At 43.0% G+C, this 17154-nt stretch overlaps 1 protein-coding gene across 1 annotated transcript; it reads right to left on the bottom strand.

The window, feature by feature from the left end:
* Positions 1-6694: 6694 nt before the first annotated feature.
* Positions 6695-15940, bottom strand: LOC116836569 (17-beta-hydroxysteroid dehydrogenase 13-like). The gene is made up of 7 exons (XM_032800268.2): positions 14291-15940; positions 12763-12870; positions 11271-11402; positions 10977-11083; positions 10098-10235; positions 9690-9806; positions 6695-7114 (listed from the first exon to the last, which is right to left on the bottom strand). Exons 1-7 carry the CDS (start codon positions 14498-14500, stop codon positions 7018-7020), a joined length of 909 nt encoding a protein of 302 aa, XP_032656159.1. The 5' UTR covers positions 14501-15940; the 3' UTR covers positions 6695-7017.
* Between the last annotated feature and the right edge of the window lie 1214 nt (positions 15941-17154).

The following is a 17154-nucleotide window of genomic DNA, read 5'->3' on the forward strand; positions in this document are numbered from 1 at the left end:
ATTGTAACATGGGCGGACAATGGAAGCGTTATAAGGACTTGCTGAAGGACAACCTAAAAAAGTGTAATATTGACATTGACACTTGGGAGACACTTACCCAGGATCACTAAAATGGAGTGAAGTCCTACATGACGGTCCCCTGCATTTTGAACTTGCTTGCCGACAAGCTGAAGAGGAGGATATGGATAGAGACCTCTTTAATGAAGTAAACACAAAGGGGAAATGTGTGATTATGGGAGACTTCAACTTCCCGGATATAGACTGGAGGACGAATGCTTGCAAGAATAATAGGGGTCAGATTTTTCTGGATGTGATAGCGGATGGATTTCTTCATCAAGTAGTTGAAGTACCTATGAGAGGGGATGCCATTTTAGATTTGGTTTTGGTGAGCAGTGAGGACCTTGCAGAAGAAAGGGTGGTAGGTGGACAACCTTGGTACGGTCCGAGTGATCATGAGCATGATCTCAATTCAATTAGATGGAAAGGATGAAACAACGTAGATCTGGGATTAGGGTTTTCAGCTTCTTCACGAGGGCTTAATTTTAAAAGAGTAAGAAATTAGTTATAGGGAAAGTGGATTGGATGGAGGAACATTATTTTTAATTTTTTTTTTTTTTTTTTCTGGCACCATTAACATGCGGATGGAGGGCCTGGAATTGCGTTTCGGCCCGCTGCCGCGAACTGTCGGAAGCCTGCATCCACACAAAAGGGGAAAAAAACCAGGAGCGGAGTATGTAGGCCGAGCTGGAAGACAACAACTTCAGAGAGGGGATTAGAAACTGACGAGAGAGAGAAAAGAAGAGACAATGCGCAAGTATGCGCTAAGGAATCCAACCCTAGTGAGGTCAGAACGTGTAGGGATAAAAGTGAGGAAGCTAAAAGCCGCGAGACGACCTTGACGAAGGACCAAACCATATTAAAAGTCACACAGCCCACATAAATTATAGAAAGAAACAAAGAAAAAAATGGGCCCGCTAACGCTGAGGAGGAAGGAGGTTAAGATAACCTAGCATGCCCAAGATCAGAATAAATTACTTTGCCTGGGTCTTAATAAGACTATGAGGATTTAGGAGACATGGAGATGAAGCTTGAGGTCTTCAAATCTCAATTTTGAGGATTTCAATAACTCAGTCATGGGTTCGGGGTTGTTATAAATGTGTATGGGCAGGGTTTTGTGGCCTGCCTTGTGCAGGAGGTCAGACTAGATGATCATATTGGTCCCTTCTGACCTATGAGTCTATGAGGACAAGAGGTGCAGAAGGAAGGAGACCAGCCTGAAAACATCTGCCCTCATTGTAATAGCACTTATTAGCCACCTGAGGACCCATAACTGGAAGATGATCATACTCGGTAATGAGTGATCGCCTACCATCATCATCAGAATTCACGGGTGAATGCCTTTACCAGACCACCTGTGAGCCTCGGACACATGAAGCCTGAGCCCAGTTTGTGGTAGTTCGGTGCCACCAACGTGCAATATTGTGGCTTGCCCCTGACAACCCAGCGGCTGGACACCTGGGCCTTGAGAAAACCCTAGCACAAGTTCTGGTCCAATTTTTCTGGCCCAGAGTGCACAGGGAGGTGAAAGACTTTTGTGACTCCTGTCCTGAGTGCCAATGAGCAGCCCCAAGAGGAGTACTGAGGGTGCCCCTCATTCCGTTGCCAGCAGTTGGCACTCCATTTGAGAGAATCGCTATGGACCTTGTGTGGTCCCTCCTAAAGAGTGTCATGGAATTCTAATACATCCTGGTGATCCTAGATGATGCCACATGATTTCTGGAAGTGTTCCCCCTCTGAAACATCACAGTCTGAATTAAAGCCATGGAGTGCTTGAAAATCTTTGCCCTGCTGGGCCTTCCCCGGGAGGTTCTGACAGATCAAGGGACTAACTTTACATTGAAGCTCCTTTGCCAAAACTGTAGCCTCCCGGGAATAAAAAGACCTCTGTGTATCACCCCCCTGGTGGACGGGCTTGTGGAGTGTTTTAACTGGACACTGAAGGAAATGATGCACAAGTTCCCTCCAAAATATTTTGGCCAGTAGGACCAACTTATCCCACCCCTGTTACTGGCCACCTGGGAAGGTCCCCCTTTGAGTTGTTACGTGGTCAGTAGCTGAGGGGCCTGCTAGACCTTATGCGGGAAAATTGGGAATGGGCACCATCTCCATCACAGTGCCTTCTCCAGTATGTCCAGCAGCTTCAAGAGCAATTAACCATGGTGGGGAACCTGGAGAGAGTGAACTGGCAGAGTGCTCAGAAAGCCCAAGAGCGGACATATAACAAGGGTGTCCACGGAAGGACCTTTGATCCCAGCAAAAGGGTGTTGCTCCTACTACCCTCCGAGTTGTAGCTCCTAGCATGCTGGCAGGGGCCTTATGAAATTATTCACCAGGTCGGGACGGTCAGCTTTGAAGTGTCCCAACCCAACCAGAAGAAAAAATGACTGGTGTAGCTTGTCAACTTGTTAAAGGCATGGCGGGAGCATGAGGGACTGTTAATTGCCCTGTATCATCCGGAGCCAGACCTCGGACCCAAGTTCCCAGACCCACTTGACTCGGAAGGACCACAACTGGGGGACACCCTGAGTGAGGAGCAACTGAGGCAAGCCTGGAGTCTGTTGAAGGCATTCCCTACTATCTTCCTGGCACAGCCAGGACAGACCACGCTCGATCAGGATAGCATATTGACGAAGTTGTGCAAGAGACCACAAGGCCATTGCCATGCCACACAAGTGAAATAGTTGAGCAGGAAGTCCAGATCATGCTGGAACTAGGCATTGGAACCCTTGCTTAACCCTTCTCGAGCCCCTAGGCTGTGTGGGTACTCATCTGTATCCGACTGAGACTGTGTGTTTGCTGGCTGCGTGGCCCGGAGGCTTAGGCCGCAGTCTGCTATCAGCTCGGCCCTGCCCTGAGGGCTAGGGCCCCAGACTGTTAATTGCTGTCAGCCCCAGCTGAGGGGCTGGGAACTAGAGACTACGCAGGGCGCTGCCCCACCCAAAGGGGGGACAAAAACCCAGATTATTAGGCCCAGAACCATAGACTCAGCTCTGCCCGGCCAGTGCGACTGGAGCCCAAGGACTACCACCCAATACAATGAGGCAGAGTGGCCTCCCTCCCCACTGGAGAGCGAGGGAGCATTACACACCTATTATGGAAATTGAAATCCTTCTTTCCTATTGGTTTCTTATAGGTTACAAAATTGCTTGTACTCTAGACAGAAAAGTATGTTGATGGCACCATATAGTTCAATATTTAACTGTTCAGCATACAAAAAGGATGAGGGACATGATTTTCTTCTTGCTCACAGCAGTGTAAACTCAACTGAGTCAATCTTCAGATATACGGGACAATGCTTGGTACCTAGAAAGGGGCACTGATGGTTTCTGTGGTCTTTTAATGCAAAATGATGCTAGTCCAGGCTCACTTGAACTATAAATTGTCCCTTAGCAAATCTTTAGGTGAACCCTATCTGAGGTTTCAACCTTGTAACCTAACCTTAAACTAATCAGACTTCATCTGTTTTCTACAGAAAGTGTTCACAACAAATGCTTTAGATGCTAACCTCTGAATTTCAAACCACTATGTGGAGCTTCTAGCCATGCAAGTGTCATGCACTGGGCATGACACTCATATCTGCGGCCAATCTCACCCACACGCATTCCTGAGGCCTTGCTGGTGTCTCAGGTGTCCAGCGGTCATTGATCAGGGTTTCCTCTGCAGAAAGTCCTCCCAGCCATCAGCGCTGCTCTGGTGCCAAACTTGAAGGCAGCTGCTCTATCCCACTCAGACTGCTCTCTGTTCCCAATGCCAGTTTCCAGGCAGCTCGGAGGATGCAACAGTGGAGCAGATGGCTGCATTTTTCCTGTCCAGGCAGGGAGCACTTGGCCTTAACAGCTGCACTATTTAATTACGCATGGTATAACGCTGTAGCCAGAGCCCTCTGTCTGCGGCATTCTGCCATTCCCTGATCTGTCTGCTGGCCTGAGCTCCCCTGCTTCTAGAGGGGGAATGATCTGTGGTCTCTGTAACCACACCCTTGTTTTGTTCTACCAGGGGGGCTGGGGCAGTGAGGGCCCAATGTGGGGAATGGAATGAGAACAGAAACTAACGGAGGGGACGAGCGTTGTATGGTGGGACAGGACTGGGATGTGGTTGAATTGTTTGAGCAGAAGCACATAATTAGCTGAGCTGAAGGAGACTAACGGGGAGCAGGGATGTAATAGTCCAGCAACCTTACTCACCCTAAACAACTCTCCCGGTTCCCTAATCCACCCTAAACAATCTCTTACTTCCAGGTGATCAGTCCAACACTCAGCAACCTTTCTGGTAACTTCTCAAATTCTCTCCTATTCATAAGTTCCCTCCATGGTGCTACCAGTCACCCATGCTCCTATCAAGCTTAGCTACTGCCCTTCTAAGTCTCCACCCTTTATTGGTCTCTAGAAGCCTGGACAGGAAGTTCTGCTGTGCTGCTTATACAGTTTTGTGTTGATAAATGGTGATGTTTAAGCCATGGGCAGGGAACGTAATTAGAAAGGTTTGTTTGTTTTGTGGGAAGGGTGTTGTGATTGCACAAAACCCTTTGAAAAATAAACCCTGAAACCCCAATGGTTTTTTTTTTTTTTTTTTTTGCAATTGACATGGGCTTCCTATCAAAAATTTTCTCTCTAGCTGCCCTGTCATGGACTCCCATTCATTTCAGTGTATTTTGCTCTAGCCACAAGCTAATGGTATTTCAAAAAATGCAGGTTCCATTTTATGACTCTGTAAATGTACCTCTTACTAGTTTTGATAATAAAAGAGAGAAGGAAAGGGAGGAAATAAGAGGATCAGACTTGGTTGGGGTTAGGTATGTTAATGAAATATGCAGCATAAGAAGGTGCATTTCGGCTTCCACCCTTCTTCCAACAGAGAACTAGTTATTTTCATCTTTTGGCCATAGCCAGCAGAGAGAAAGGAAAGAGGTTGTTACCACACTCCCCTACCTACATGGAAAAAATCAACACTAAAATATAGCTATAGATACGCGATTATATCATGGCCAACTGTTGAAGCCAATCTACCTCTGTTTCTCATCATTGCTGGCAGAAATGCCTTTGTAGTCTGAAAATTCTTTGTTTGTTTTAAAGAGAGAGAGAGAGAGAGAGAAATATTTTTAACACTACAACTTACAAATACCAGAACTTACAAATATGTTTTAATTTTATGTTGTGAGGCTTGGATCTTAGGAGTCAGATCCCAGGCAAAAGCCCTGAGATTCAGAAGACCCAGATTCGATTCCCTGCTCTGCCACTGGCTCCCTGGGTGACTTTGGGCAACAATCAACTGTGTGGACTGAACTTCTGATATCTCAGTCTAAAACCATGAACCTCAACCTCTGAAACTTAAGGATTAGGTCCATAAAGTTCTTTGCTCCAACCACTGGACTGAGACGAAGAGTCATGCTTTGACCATGTGAGTTACACCTGAATTATGATTTTTTGTTTTAGCCAAGTGTTTGGCTCCATGCAAGAAATAAAGATAAGAGTCTCTATCTACAAAAGCTAACAATGAAACATCAAAATGTGCGTGATCTGAAGCAGTACAGTACCAGATTTCTCATTTTTCCCCTCTACACAGGTGTGTGGGCGAAATAATTCATGGACTCAATGGCTGTTTGCAGGTGACTTCCTACTTTGTGCTCAGACAATTGATTTTTACTGAAATCTGATCTGTAACAATCCTCTCCGTCTGATGCAGAGAGGAATTCTGGACTCACTGTAGCACTCTTTTCCCCAGCAGCTCCTTTGAGTCTCTCTGCAGTTCTCAAGGAGACATGGAATACTGCTGAGACAATACTTCCTTCTTTTGACGGAAGAGGAGGGAAGCAGAGAGGAAGAGGAGTAGATGATAAGGAGTGGCAAGGGTACATGTACATATGGCCTCAGTTATTCATTATTTTGTCACTTCTCTGCTGGACTACAGCAATGTGACAAACCAACCTGGGCATGAAGCCTTCCGTGCTTGGGGAACTCCAACTAACACAAAAAAATTCACTGCATCTTCTCAGCAACATAGGCTACTGGGAGCACATCAAACCTGTCCTTTGCTCTCTCCACTGACTTCCCATATAATGTCAAATTAAGTCCATGGTCTCAGTCCTTATCTTCAAGGCGCTTCACGGCTTGATCTCAGGATATGTAGACAACTAGATTCCTCTGCACAATGGACCCCTCTACAATAAGGGTAAAGCTTGTCCATGCAGGAGACAGAACTTTCTTTGGGGCTGGTCTGAGACTGTGCACTGAACTCCCCCTGGAAGTAAGAACCACTGCAAACCTCATCGCTGTTTGCTCCAAGACCAAGGCACATTTCTTTGACCTTACCGTCTCCAACATAAATATATAGCGATATGCATAGTTTTAAAAAATATCCCCCCTTCCTCCAGCTAGAAAACCCACAACCTTCTCCCAAAACAAGACACTCCAGTACACGCGCTTCTCCCCCATGTGGCAGTCATGTTAGTCAATGCAGGACTTAGGTGGTCAGATACTATGGTGATGAGTGTGGTATAAGAACCTTTACAGAATAGCTAGGATCACCATGACATCTGGGTGCCAACAAAATTAAGCAACATTCAGTCTGAAGGACTGCATTTTCCACTGCTCCTGCATAGTCTGTTGTCATGCACACGTGGATTTGTGTATGTGTCTATTTTATTTATTTATTTAGATTTAGAATGATAAAAAGATTTCCACCTAAAGCTCTTAGCACCCTAACATATTCAGTTAATTACACAATACTAGCAAATCCCAGAAGAATTAAAATAATCATTGTAATAGAAACTCAGCCAGCCAGCTACCTACAGAAATTCATTGATGCTCAGAGCAGTGTGTATCAAGTGTCGCTGTTGTGGGAAGGCAAGTGATGGGTCTTCCATTTTTTCTCTGAATGAATCAAAATATTGAATAATTGATCTGAACTCAAAACATGAACCATCTGCAGCCTGTGCGGTTTGAGGGGGAGGGTGATGACCTAATCACTTAGGACTCTGTTTCTATATCCAACAACTGCGTCAAATTGAATATTCTGCAGCTTGTACACTGCTGCCAAGGCATACTCTGGAAGAATCCTGGAAGAGAGATTTAAACATTTAATTGAAATAATAAGAAACTTTAAAACTGTGTGCGATCATCTCCCCAGGATCCACAGAACTTTTGTTTGCTGGACTCCCTCCTGCTATAGGAAAGGGGGATAATGGGAAAGAGGAGATGCTGGCCTGGGGCCAGAATGAGAGGGCCAGGAGGAGCTGGATGTATGCAAATAACTTCCCTCTTGTGGAGAATATGGCCAAAGAATTAAACAGCCCTAAAAGATGTTATTCCTAGAGTCCAGTCCCATTCCACCACAATCTGCCTCCCTTTGTGGGGATTCCAAGGGCTACTGCCTGTGCAGCATTCTGTGGCGACATGGCTCCACAGCTGGAGGCGCAGGGATACTCTTGTGCTTCTGCTGAAGGATTTGTATACTGGATGCCCTCTTTCTCTCACAGGGAAGCAAGCCCTCACACTCTGTGGTTATGATTTGTGAAGAGTGTCAGGTGAAGTTTCCTTCCTCTAGCGTTCCTCCCATGGGTTTTTGCATGTCCAGTTACTATTGGGTCCCAAGAAAATGATGTCAGTAATTTCATTTTGAAAAAATTCTCGATTTAGGTTATCTCAGTGACTGTTAGTGGCTTTGGTGGGACCCTAAACCCTGAATTCTCGAGGCTTCAGAAACTTTGAGATTATGTGGGTCATTTTATAAGCCACCTTTGAAACTTATCTAATAATAACCTTTTCTGTACAGCTGACAAAAGTTTGTAACTCTGTCTGTCCTCACCGCTGCATGCACATTTTAGCCATGTTAGCTCTCTTATTACTCAGTATAATGAGGGCTTTTAGCTCATAAATCTAAAATTGTAAAAATGAGCCAACAACCTAGTCCTTTTTGAAATGGGACTAATCACAGCACATTAATGAACTGTTAATGCATGTCAGCAGGGTCCACACAGATAGTCTGCAGCAGGGTTGTGTCACACCCCAGTTTGTCTCCAACTTTATGTTTCTGTGGACAAACCCTAACAAAAACTTAGGATTTATCAAATCAAATGTTTGTGGACACGTAGCCAAAAATAACATCAGTGTAGCTAAGTCTCTCGGGAGTGTGAAAAATGTGCATTCGAGAGACATAGTTAAGCTGACCTAATCATCAGGGTAGACAGCGCTAGGGTGATGGAAGAATTCTTCCATCAATTTAGCTATCACCTCTTGGGGAGGTGGATTATCTATGCGATGGGAGAACCTCTTCCCTCACTGTAATAAGTGTCTACGCTGAAATGCTACAGCAGCAGCATAATGGCAGCTATGCTACTGTGGCATTTTAAAAGTAGATGTAGTCAAAGACATTTTCTGTGGAGTGTGACATCAGTTTAAGGATCCTGTGCTCTACTGTCAGTGGTGTTTCATCAAACAGTGAAATAGTTAATTGGAAATGTTATTCTGAATTAGCTAATTTGACATGCAGTACCTGGTGCTGGATCTGCACTCTGGGGCAAATCTTGTAACTGGGCTGGGTGTTGGGCAGAAGTGCAAGGGGAGGTATAGGGGAGAAATCCAGCTTCCTAGGCTGTAGAGCAGTTTTGGAGCCATTCCGAAGAAGCTACTTTAGCCTTTATGAGACTGATGGCCTGGAAGGTTGAAATGTTGGTCAGAAAGATTGTGATGCAGCAGGATCTTTGGCCCCACTTCTGACCTTCCCCCAAGATGCCCATGCCTCATGCTCTGCTCACTGAGGCAGAGTGGTGACACCATACTCTACAGAAAGTGCATCTTCCTCTGCATATCCCCTAACACCTCTAACCACAAATCTGTCCCTCTGTGCACTTATAACCATGTTGGTTCCACTGCAAAAGGGACCCCTCAGAGCCAATGAGAAGGGGACTGAACTAACCTTTTTTTGTGTGCAAGAGCTATTAGTACCATCACAGAGAGAGACACTGTTCTGACTTAAACTATTTTGTGACAGTGCTATTGTTATATTTTAAAACAGTGAATAGCAGCAATGTAGTGCTGGAGGAAGTCTTAAGTGGTCATTTTTCCATTCTGAGGTAGGACCGTGTACACCTAGACTATTCATGACAGATGTCTGCCTAACCTGTTCCAATGATGGGGATTTCACAACCTCCTTTTGTAACCTATTCTACTATTTGACTAACCTTATAGTTTGAAAGCTTTCCATAATATCTAACCTAAGTCTCCCTTGCTGGAGATTAAGTTGACTATTTATTTCCCTACCCTCAGTGCACATGGAGAACAACTGATCACCCACCTCTTTAAGACAGCCCTTAGCATATCTGAAGACTACTATCTTAGTATATACTTTTTGTAAAACATTTTTTGGTGCAGATATTTGCTGTCACAGGAGGATAACAACTATCTGACATCAACATACTCATCAGTGAAGATGGGGTGGTTTCATTTTCTATTGATCACTTATGAGTCAAGTGGCTTACCATTCTGCTATACTTTCTTTTATTGATTTGGTTCCACTGTAATAAAATGAGTGTTTTTCTGAAACAAAACTTCAAGATAAAAGAAGAAAATCTAGACATTTGCACATTAAGAAATAGTTATAACTAGAGTTTTTCTAATATTTCCTGTACTTACTTTTCCAATATTAGATGTATCTTCAGAAATGATGGAACAAAAATCATTTTCTGGTTGGTCAATATCCCCTCTAGCAGTTTATTTGCAACCTTCTCTGGCTCCAAAACTTTCATTAATCTGAAATGAAAGGCACATGTTAAAAGTAGTACTGAATATCATGGAATCATTAGGGTCAATCAATTTAAATTAGGATGCTTTAAATACTGATGAATCAAGATAGTACAAATATAACAACTAGGTGGGTTAACTGACATTATGGAGCTGAGATACTATGTATTGATTATCTTCATTTTTACGTAATTGAACAGAGCACCAGACCTAGAAATGAGTAAAGTGTAATAGTCAGAAAAGACACTGATAAGGACAGGCATTTGAGATTCCCACTATTCAATGCTTTTCAAATCTTACCTCATACTTGGATTGTTGACAAAGCCAGTATTTACAAAAACAGGACAAAGGCATGATGTTTTTATTCCATCCTTTCCCAATGCAGAAAGTTCTTGTGTTAGGGCTTTATGAAATCCAACTGCAGCAAACTTGCTTGAACTGAAAGAGAATTACAAATGATCCAGCTGAAAAACAGTTCCCAATCCCAGTTACTTTTGACATAGGCAGAAAATTATCTGTCATGCAGCTCTAATGTCTATACAATCCATCAGTAGGCTTTCAAGTAGGATCAGCTGGCTCAGTAATGTCATCTTCGCAAGATTTCCTTCTCAAGATTTTATTCCCAAGAGGCAGTGTAGCCTAGTGGCTAGAGCACTGGACTGGGCGGCAGAGCTGCCACTGGCCTGCTAGGTGACCTTGAGCAAGTCATTTCAACTCTCTGTGCCTCAATTTCCCATTGGCTGGAGAAAACCTGTTTATCAACTCCCCTTGATGTGGCTGGTTTAAACACATTTTAGTTCTAATTTCAGCACATCCGCATAATCCTTTGTGGGTTGACTGCACATTCATTAGGCAAGAGTATTAATAATCAGTGAATTATTAGTTTTCCAGTGACATATCACATGAGACCTTTTAAATATAGGTTATAACAATAGGGAGTTGGGGTACACGGAGCTGGTCAAAAGCCAGCTGAAATTCATTGCTAGATACCAGGGAGCTCCTTACCTTCTGGTACAGCGATGCTCTTAAAGTAATACTGTACATGAGCACTTACTTCTCCAAGAATCTCTTAGAACTGGAATAGTATCTTTGGTGTCGGTTATAAGGACAGCCCTTGTTAGTCAGTAGGAAACAAAAATTTAAAAATGGTGAAGGAGGTTGAAATTTAAAATCACATACCTGTAAGTCACCATGAAAGAAGTTGCCAAGTGACCAGCTGCTGAAGCAACAGTGACAATATGGCCATGGTTGTTGTTCATCATGGCTGGCAGAAATGCTTTTGCAGTCTTGAAAACAGTTAAAAAGAAAGAAAAAGTGTGTGTGACAGACAGCAACAGAGCAATCAAGAGAGAAATGTATTTTCTATGTAGATCACTGTTTAGTGCATTTTAAAACTAAAGTATTTATTGTCTTAAAATATATATTTTAATTATTTAATGAAACTTAACACATTGACACTCTTGTGACATTTACCCAGTAATGAGCAAGAATGTTGACCTCAAACATTTTTTGTATCTGATGGTCCTGAGTTGACAGTAGATCGGCAGCTATAATCACTCCTGCATTATTCACCAAGATGGTAACATCTCCAATGTCTTTTTTCACCTTTTAAAAATTAAAGAATTTAAATACATAGTTACATGCAGAGCTAGGAATTGTAGAGTTGACTGTGTTATACCAACTAGTTTAGTTGGTTTTAACGTTTGAACTTCAGCCTATTGTAAAACCTTGCTTTTTGCAGAGAAAAAAAATCACCAAAAGAATCAGGATTCATCAGAGGAAATTATGCAAATTTTAAGTCCACCCCAGGGAGCTTGTTGCAGATTTGGGGCTTCAATATGAATCAATCTCCAGTATTAATTACAGAGCTCTGAAAAACTAGATTCAAAAGATGCTGAAAGTTACCCAAATTAGTTTAACTCATCTATAGAATTATAGTACTTTTAATATAAAATTCTATGTTTAAGTGCCCACAGTGTTGTTAGTATTGGACTAGATATTAAAAAACATGATGGTCCCTACTCCAAAGAGCGCACAATCCAAGGGGCAAATTCAGAAAAGTCATGATGTCGAAGAGGAAACATAAAGAGCATCAGAATGGACACTTTCCCTTTTAATTATTGGTTAACTCCTCCTGCAGAAGTTGGTGGGAAAAGTGAGATTTTATTAATTATATGAATGAGGTGACTGTGGTACTGTGATAAACAGGGGCCACATACCCCAAAGGGAGAACGGAAGGTTTAAACCTCCCAAATGATCAGTAGAATACACACTGTATTATTGTATTATAAAAGCATATTATGAAAGCAGGTGATGCTCTGAACTTGATGGTCATTATGACATACATATCCAGACTAGGAGGTACACTGGGAAACCATTCAGAGACAATAGGGAACTCGTCTTAGGAAAGGGATTTTATCTACTATGGAAGTGTAAAGGCGGTCTCTGTACGTTTAGTTTCCATGTAACTTGTATAAATTTGTTCTCTCTTACTATTTCATCTTTGAATCTATGTTTATTCTGTTAAATAAACATTTTATTTTCACCCCAAGCAGGTCCCTCGTGCGTAAACTGTGGAGTGTGCCAAAGTAAACTGGTATCTGGTTTCATGACTCCGGAGGCAGAAGGGAAAAGTTTGAGTGTCTGGTAGTGAAGAAATTGGGGAGGATGGACCTTGGGGTACTTGGGACTGAAAGGGCTCTGGTGTCGCCCTGTAAGAGTAATTAGGCTGGCAGAAGCCAGTGTGAGACCTTATGCTTGTGCACTGGCTATTGTTGTCAGGAATCTGAACCATAGCTGCACAGCACAGAGGCTCACAAAGTTACAAGGAAGGTGGTGATGGAACCCCTTACTGGTCTGGGGGATCACCAAAACATCACAGGTACCCTGCGCTTCTGTTCCCCAATCTTCACTGAAGCTGTAGCATGCTTGGGTAATCTCTGGGACATGCACACTGCAGTCTTACCTTCTCTGCAGCACTGTAGATTTCCTCCTTTTTACTGCAATCCACCACAAAAGCATGAGCTGTGGCCCCCAGCCTTCTGCACTCTGCAGCTGTTTCCTCAACACCATGCTAGAAATGAAAAAGGAGAAAATCACAGTTTCTCAGAGTTGCCTGGACTGGATCCTATTATTAGGACACCAGTTGGTCCACTAATTTTTCATACCTCTAAGCATTGTAGCTATGTAGACCTAAGTTTTAAGTACAGATCAGACCTAAAAGTTTGCATGACTGGGGGCGTATTTTTTGTTGTTGTTAAACAGTTTTTTCTCTCCATTGATGCCATACAGCAATGGAAAACATGTTAAAAACAGAAAATATGGTTGTAGAACCATCAAAATTATCTAAGGGACTCAGGGGCAGGTGTAGAACCTGAAAATACTTTAATTCCTCCCCCCTCCACCAAATTGACTAGATTTCAAGATCATGGTGTCCCATTAAAAGAAAACAGAACAGACAGGCATGTTGACTACAATTCCATTTAAGTGAATATTTATGTGAACCACAGCATAAAGTCTTTTAGAAGGGGCACAAAATCCTCATTCTACTTACACACAGCATACCAATCAGTGCTCTGACTACCATTAGAGGCAAATGTGGATGTTGAGCACTTGTGAGAATGTGGATGTAAACCAGGGTCTGAATGAATTCTCCCCTGCCATCTAGCCATGAACTGAGAGAAAAGACTTCAGGAGCATTGTGTCTCACCTATTTTGCCTAGGTGTTCAGCAGACAGAACTGCTTTGCCAAAGTGATCAATTTTGGCTTTTTTGGGTTAAAATTCCCTTTAGTAGTCAAGTGGTAGAACTTTAGAACATGGCATCCCAGAGGTGCCAAGAGTGACAGAGATAACAACGGCAGCAGTAGCAAGCAGCAAGCGGTGGCAGATATAGCAGCAGTAACAAGCAGTGGAAGAAGCAGCAGCAAGCGGCCAGCAATGGTGGTAACTGCTGGCAGTTGCAGAGGCATTGCTCATCCTTTTTCTGGTGTGCGAGATAAACCAACCCAAATGCAAACCTGGATTCTGGGGAATGTTACTGACCTCAGACAACGAATGCAAGTTGGGGGGGGGGGGGGAAAGGACTAAAGTGTGTTAAAGAAGCACTCATTTGTGAGATGTTCACACTGGAAGGTGGGAAACTGAGGCAAAGGACGCTGTCCAATGTGCTGTGTGGCAGGTGTCTGCTCATGGTTAAGATTTTGTCACAGGTATTTTTACTAAAAATAACTGACAGGTTGCAGGCAATAAATAAAAATTCATGGAAGCCTGTGACCTGTGATTTTTAGTAAAAATGATGGGGGATGACTGATGGCTAAGCCTTGTTAAGAGAGCCCCCTAGATACTGAGCCCATTCTTTATTGCTGCCAACACTACCAGGCAGAAGAGTTACATGTATAGTATATAGATAGGTTTTAATCTAACCTCCTCTTTCTGATAAAAGACAATAATTTCAGCATGGGGTGGTACTGGAGATAAAGTTTACTGTGTTACCTTATTGATGTCCCATAGAACCAATCTGCTTTGTCGACTGGCAAATTCATAGGCTGTAACTCTCCCAATTCCATGACCAGCACCGGTAATGAGAACAAGCTCTCCACTGACAGACTTCCTCTTCACAGGAATGAAAAGCTTCACAAAAGCCTCTATGTAGGCATAAATTATTATAGGTAAAAGCAACAAAAGCTCCATAAAGAGATTCATTTTTCTACAGACTTTCAGTACTTCGATTCACACTTAGTCACTATTTAAAACACTATACGTTATTTATTTTTCAGAGACCAGGAAAAGCTCCTCCAATGGCTGAAAAAATTGCTGTTGATATGCATGTGACGCTGAGAAAAGTTGTCTTCTGTGTCTGTAAAAATTAACTACCTCACTGCCAAATCTATGACATTCAACCTGTTCAACAAGAGACAGATAATGAGGACAGGGCTGAAACCTGCCTGGAATCTAACAAATAAGGTTGTCTTTATTTTAATGTGTCTGCTAATATATGACCTTGTGGGATTCAGATTAATAGATTATAAAGTCTGAAAGGACCACAGTGATCATCTAGTCTGCCCTCCTGTGTAACACAGGGCATAAAATTATCTCAGAATTAACTGTTTACACTAGAGCATATCTTTTAGAAAACCATCCAATCTTGAATTTAAAATTTCCAATGATGGTGAATCCACTACAGCCCTTTGTAAATTTTCCAGTGATTAATTCCCTCACTGTTAAATCTGATTTTGAGTTTGAATTTGTCTAGCTTCAGTTTTCAGCCATTGAATCTTGTTATAACTTTATCTGCTAGACTGAAGATCCATCTATTATCAAATTTCTGTTCCCCATCTAGGTACTTACAGACTTTGATTGTCACCTGTAACCTTTTCTTTAAGCGAAATAGCATGCCCTTCTTGAGTCTCTATCTGTAAGACATGTTTTCTAATCCTGTAATCATTCTTGTGGCTGTTCTTTGAAACATCATTATCAACATCCTTCTTGAGTTGTGGAATCAGAACTGAGTCCTGTATTGGCTGTTCCATTATTTTGCTGGAGATCAGTGACCGGCTGATAGGCCTTTAACTCCCCAGATAATTTAGGAATTTTCAATTATTTATTTTCAGGGTAGATGGCAATATTACTATGCATCATAATGTGATCATTCAGTGTCTCAACATGAAAGCAAAAAAATTTGCAATGGGATTTTTTTTGGTTTTCAGGCTAAATACAAATATAAGGGAATCTTAAAGGGGGAAGTAGAAGCCTGTGTATGCTGTTGAGTTATGGGAGTCCCAAATATATCCAGGTATTACCAATCTCAAGTGTTCAAAAATCATGAGTCAGACCCTTCAAAATCATGATTGTCTTAAAAATTATGAAATTGTAAATAATACACCTGAGGTTCCTTTTTCTTTGCCTTTTGAGCCTTTAGTCTGCAACTCAGTTATGTTTTCAAGTAAAACTATTTCCCAGGTTTATTCCCCCCTTCCCCCTACCCACACTGTTCCTCACAACTTCTTGTCAACTGCTGCAAATGGACCATTTTGATTACTACAAAAAGTTTTTTTCTCTCCTGCTGGTAATAGCTCACCTTAACTGATCACTCTCGTTAGTGTATGGTAACACCCATTGTTTCATGTTCTCTGTGTGTGTGTGTGTATATCTATCTACTGTATTTTCCTCTGCATGCATCCGATGAAGTGGGCTGTAGCCCACAAAAGCTTATGCTTAAATAAATTTGTTAGTCTCTAAGGTGCCACAAGTACTCTTAAACTTTACTCTGCAACCATGAGAGCCAGAAACTTACTCTTTCATAAATTACAGTATTTACTTTTTGTTTTACCATAACACCTACAAAGACTTGTCATGGACCAGGACTCCATTGCGTTAGGCGATATCCAAATTCAAGCTTGGATTCTCAGGCAACCCCTTGATTTCAGAAAATGTCGCTTTTAAGAGAAAATACCAAATATGTAAATCCAATAAACCAAATGCTGTGAAATTGTGATATAATCAGGAGAGTTGGCAGCATTTTATGAAAAAGGTTGAGAACCCTCTGACCCCTCTCTCACGGGATATGTAGGTTTCCAAAGGAGATTGTGGATCCCTGTCGGGGAAGGTTTTTAAGAACAGTTTAGACACACATGTCAGGGATGATCTAGGTTTACATGGTTCTGCTTCAGAACAGCTGGATGGACTGGATGGCTGCTTGAGGTCCCTTCCAGCCCTATATTTCTATGCTCCATACTGCAATTTGGGGTGCAACTGTGTCAGGTGCTCACACTTGCTTTAATCCAGCCTGCATGGGTACCTAGGACAGCAAAGGCGTGACAGGCTCTGCGTGGGCTTGCTGTCCAGCGCAAGGCCACAGGGCAGGAGTAGGGATGCTGAACCTGCCATGCCTTCACACCCTGGTAGCCCTGAGCATCTGTTTTTTGACCTGGCTGTTAAAAGTCCAGTCGGCAGTGCAGCAGGGGCCCGGGGCTAAGGCGGGCTCCCTGCATGCCCTAACTCTGCATGGCTCCCAGAGCCAACTGCCAGCTCCTCATGGCCCTTAGGTGCATGGGCAACCAGGGAGGCTCCATGTACTGCTCTCTCTCCTAGTGCTGCCTCCGCAGCTCCCATCGGGCCAGAACCACGAGGGCACTGGGTGGAGCCTCCCTGGCCAACCATGCACCTAGAGGCTGCACTGTAGGGACCTGGCAGCTGCTTTCTGGAGTCATGGTAAGAGCTGCTGGGACCCCAAACTTCTTCCTGCATCACAACCCCCTGTACCAGTCTGGAGTCCCCTCCAGCACCCAAAATCCCTCCTGTACCTTGCACCCCTCCCAACACACTATGCCAGCCCTGAGCCCCCTCCTTCACCCCAA

This window comes from Chelonoidis abingdonii, chromosome 5, assembly GCF_003597395.2.
Source record: "Chelonoidis abingdonii isolate Lonesome George chromosome 5, CheloAbing_2.0, whole genome shotgun sequence".
Lineage (NCBI taxonomy): Eukaryota > Metazoa > Chordata > Testudines > Testudinidae > Chelonoidis > Chelonoidis abingdonii.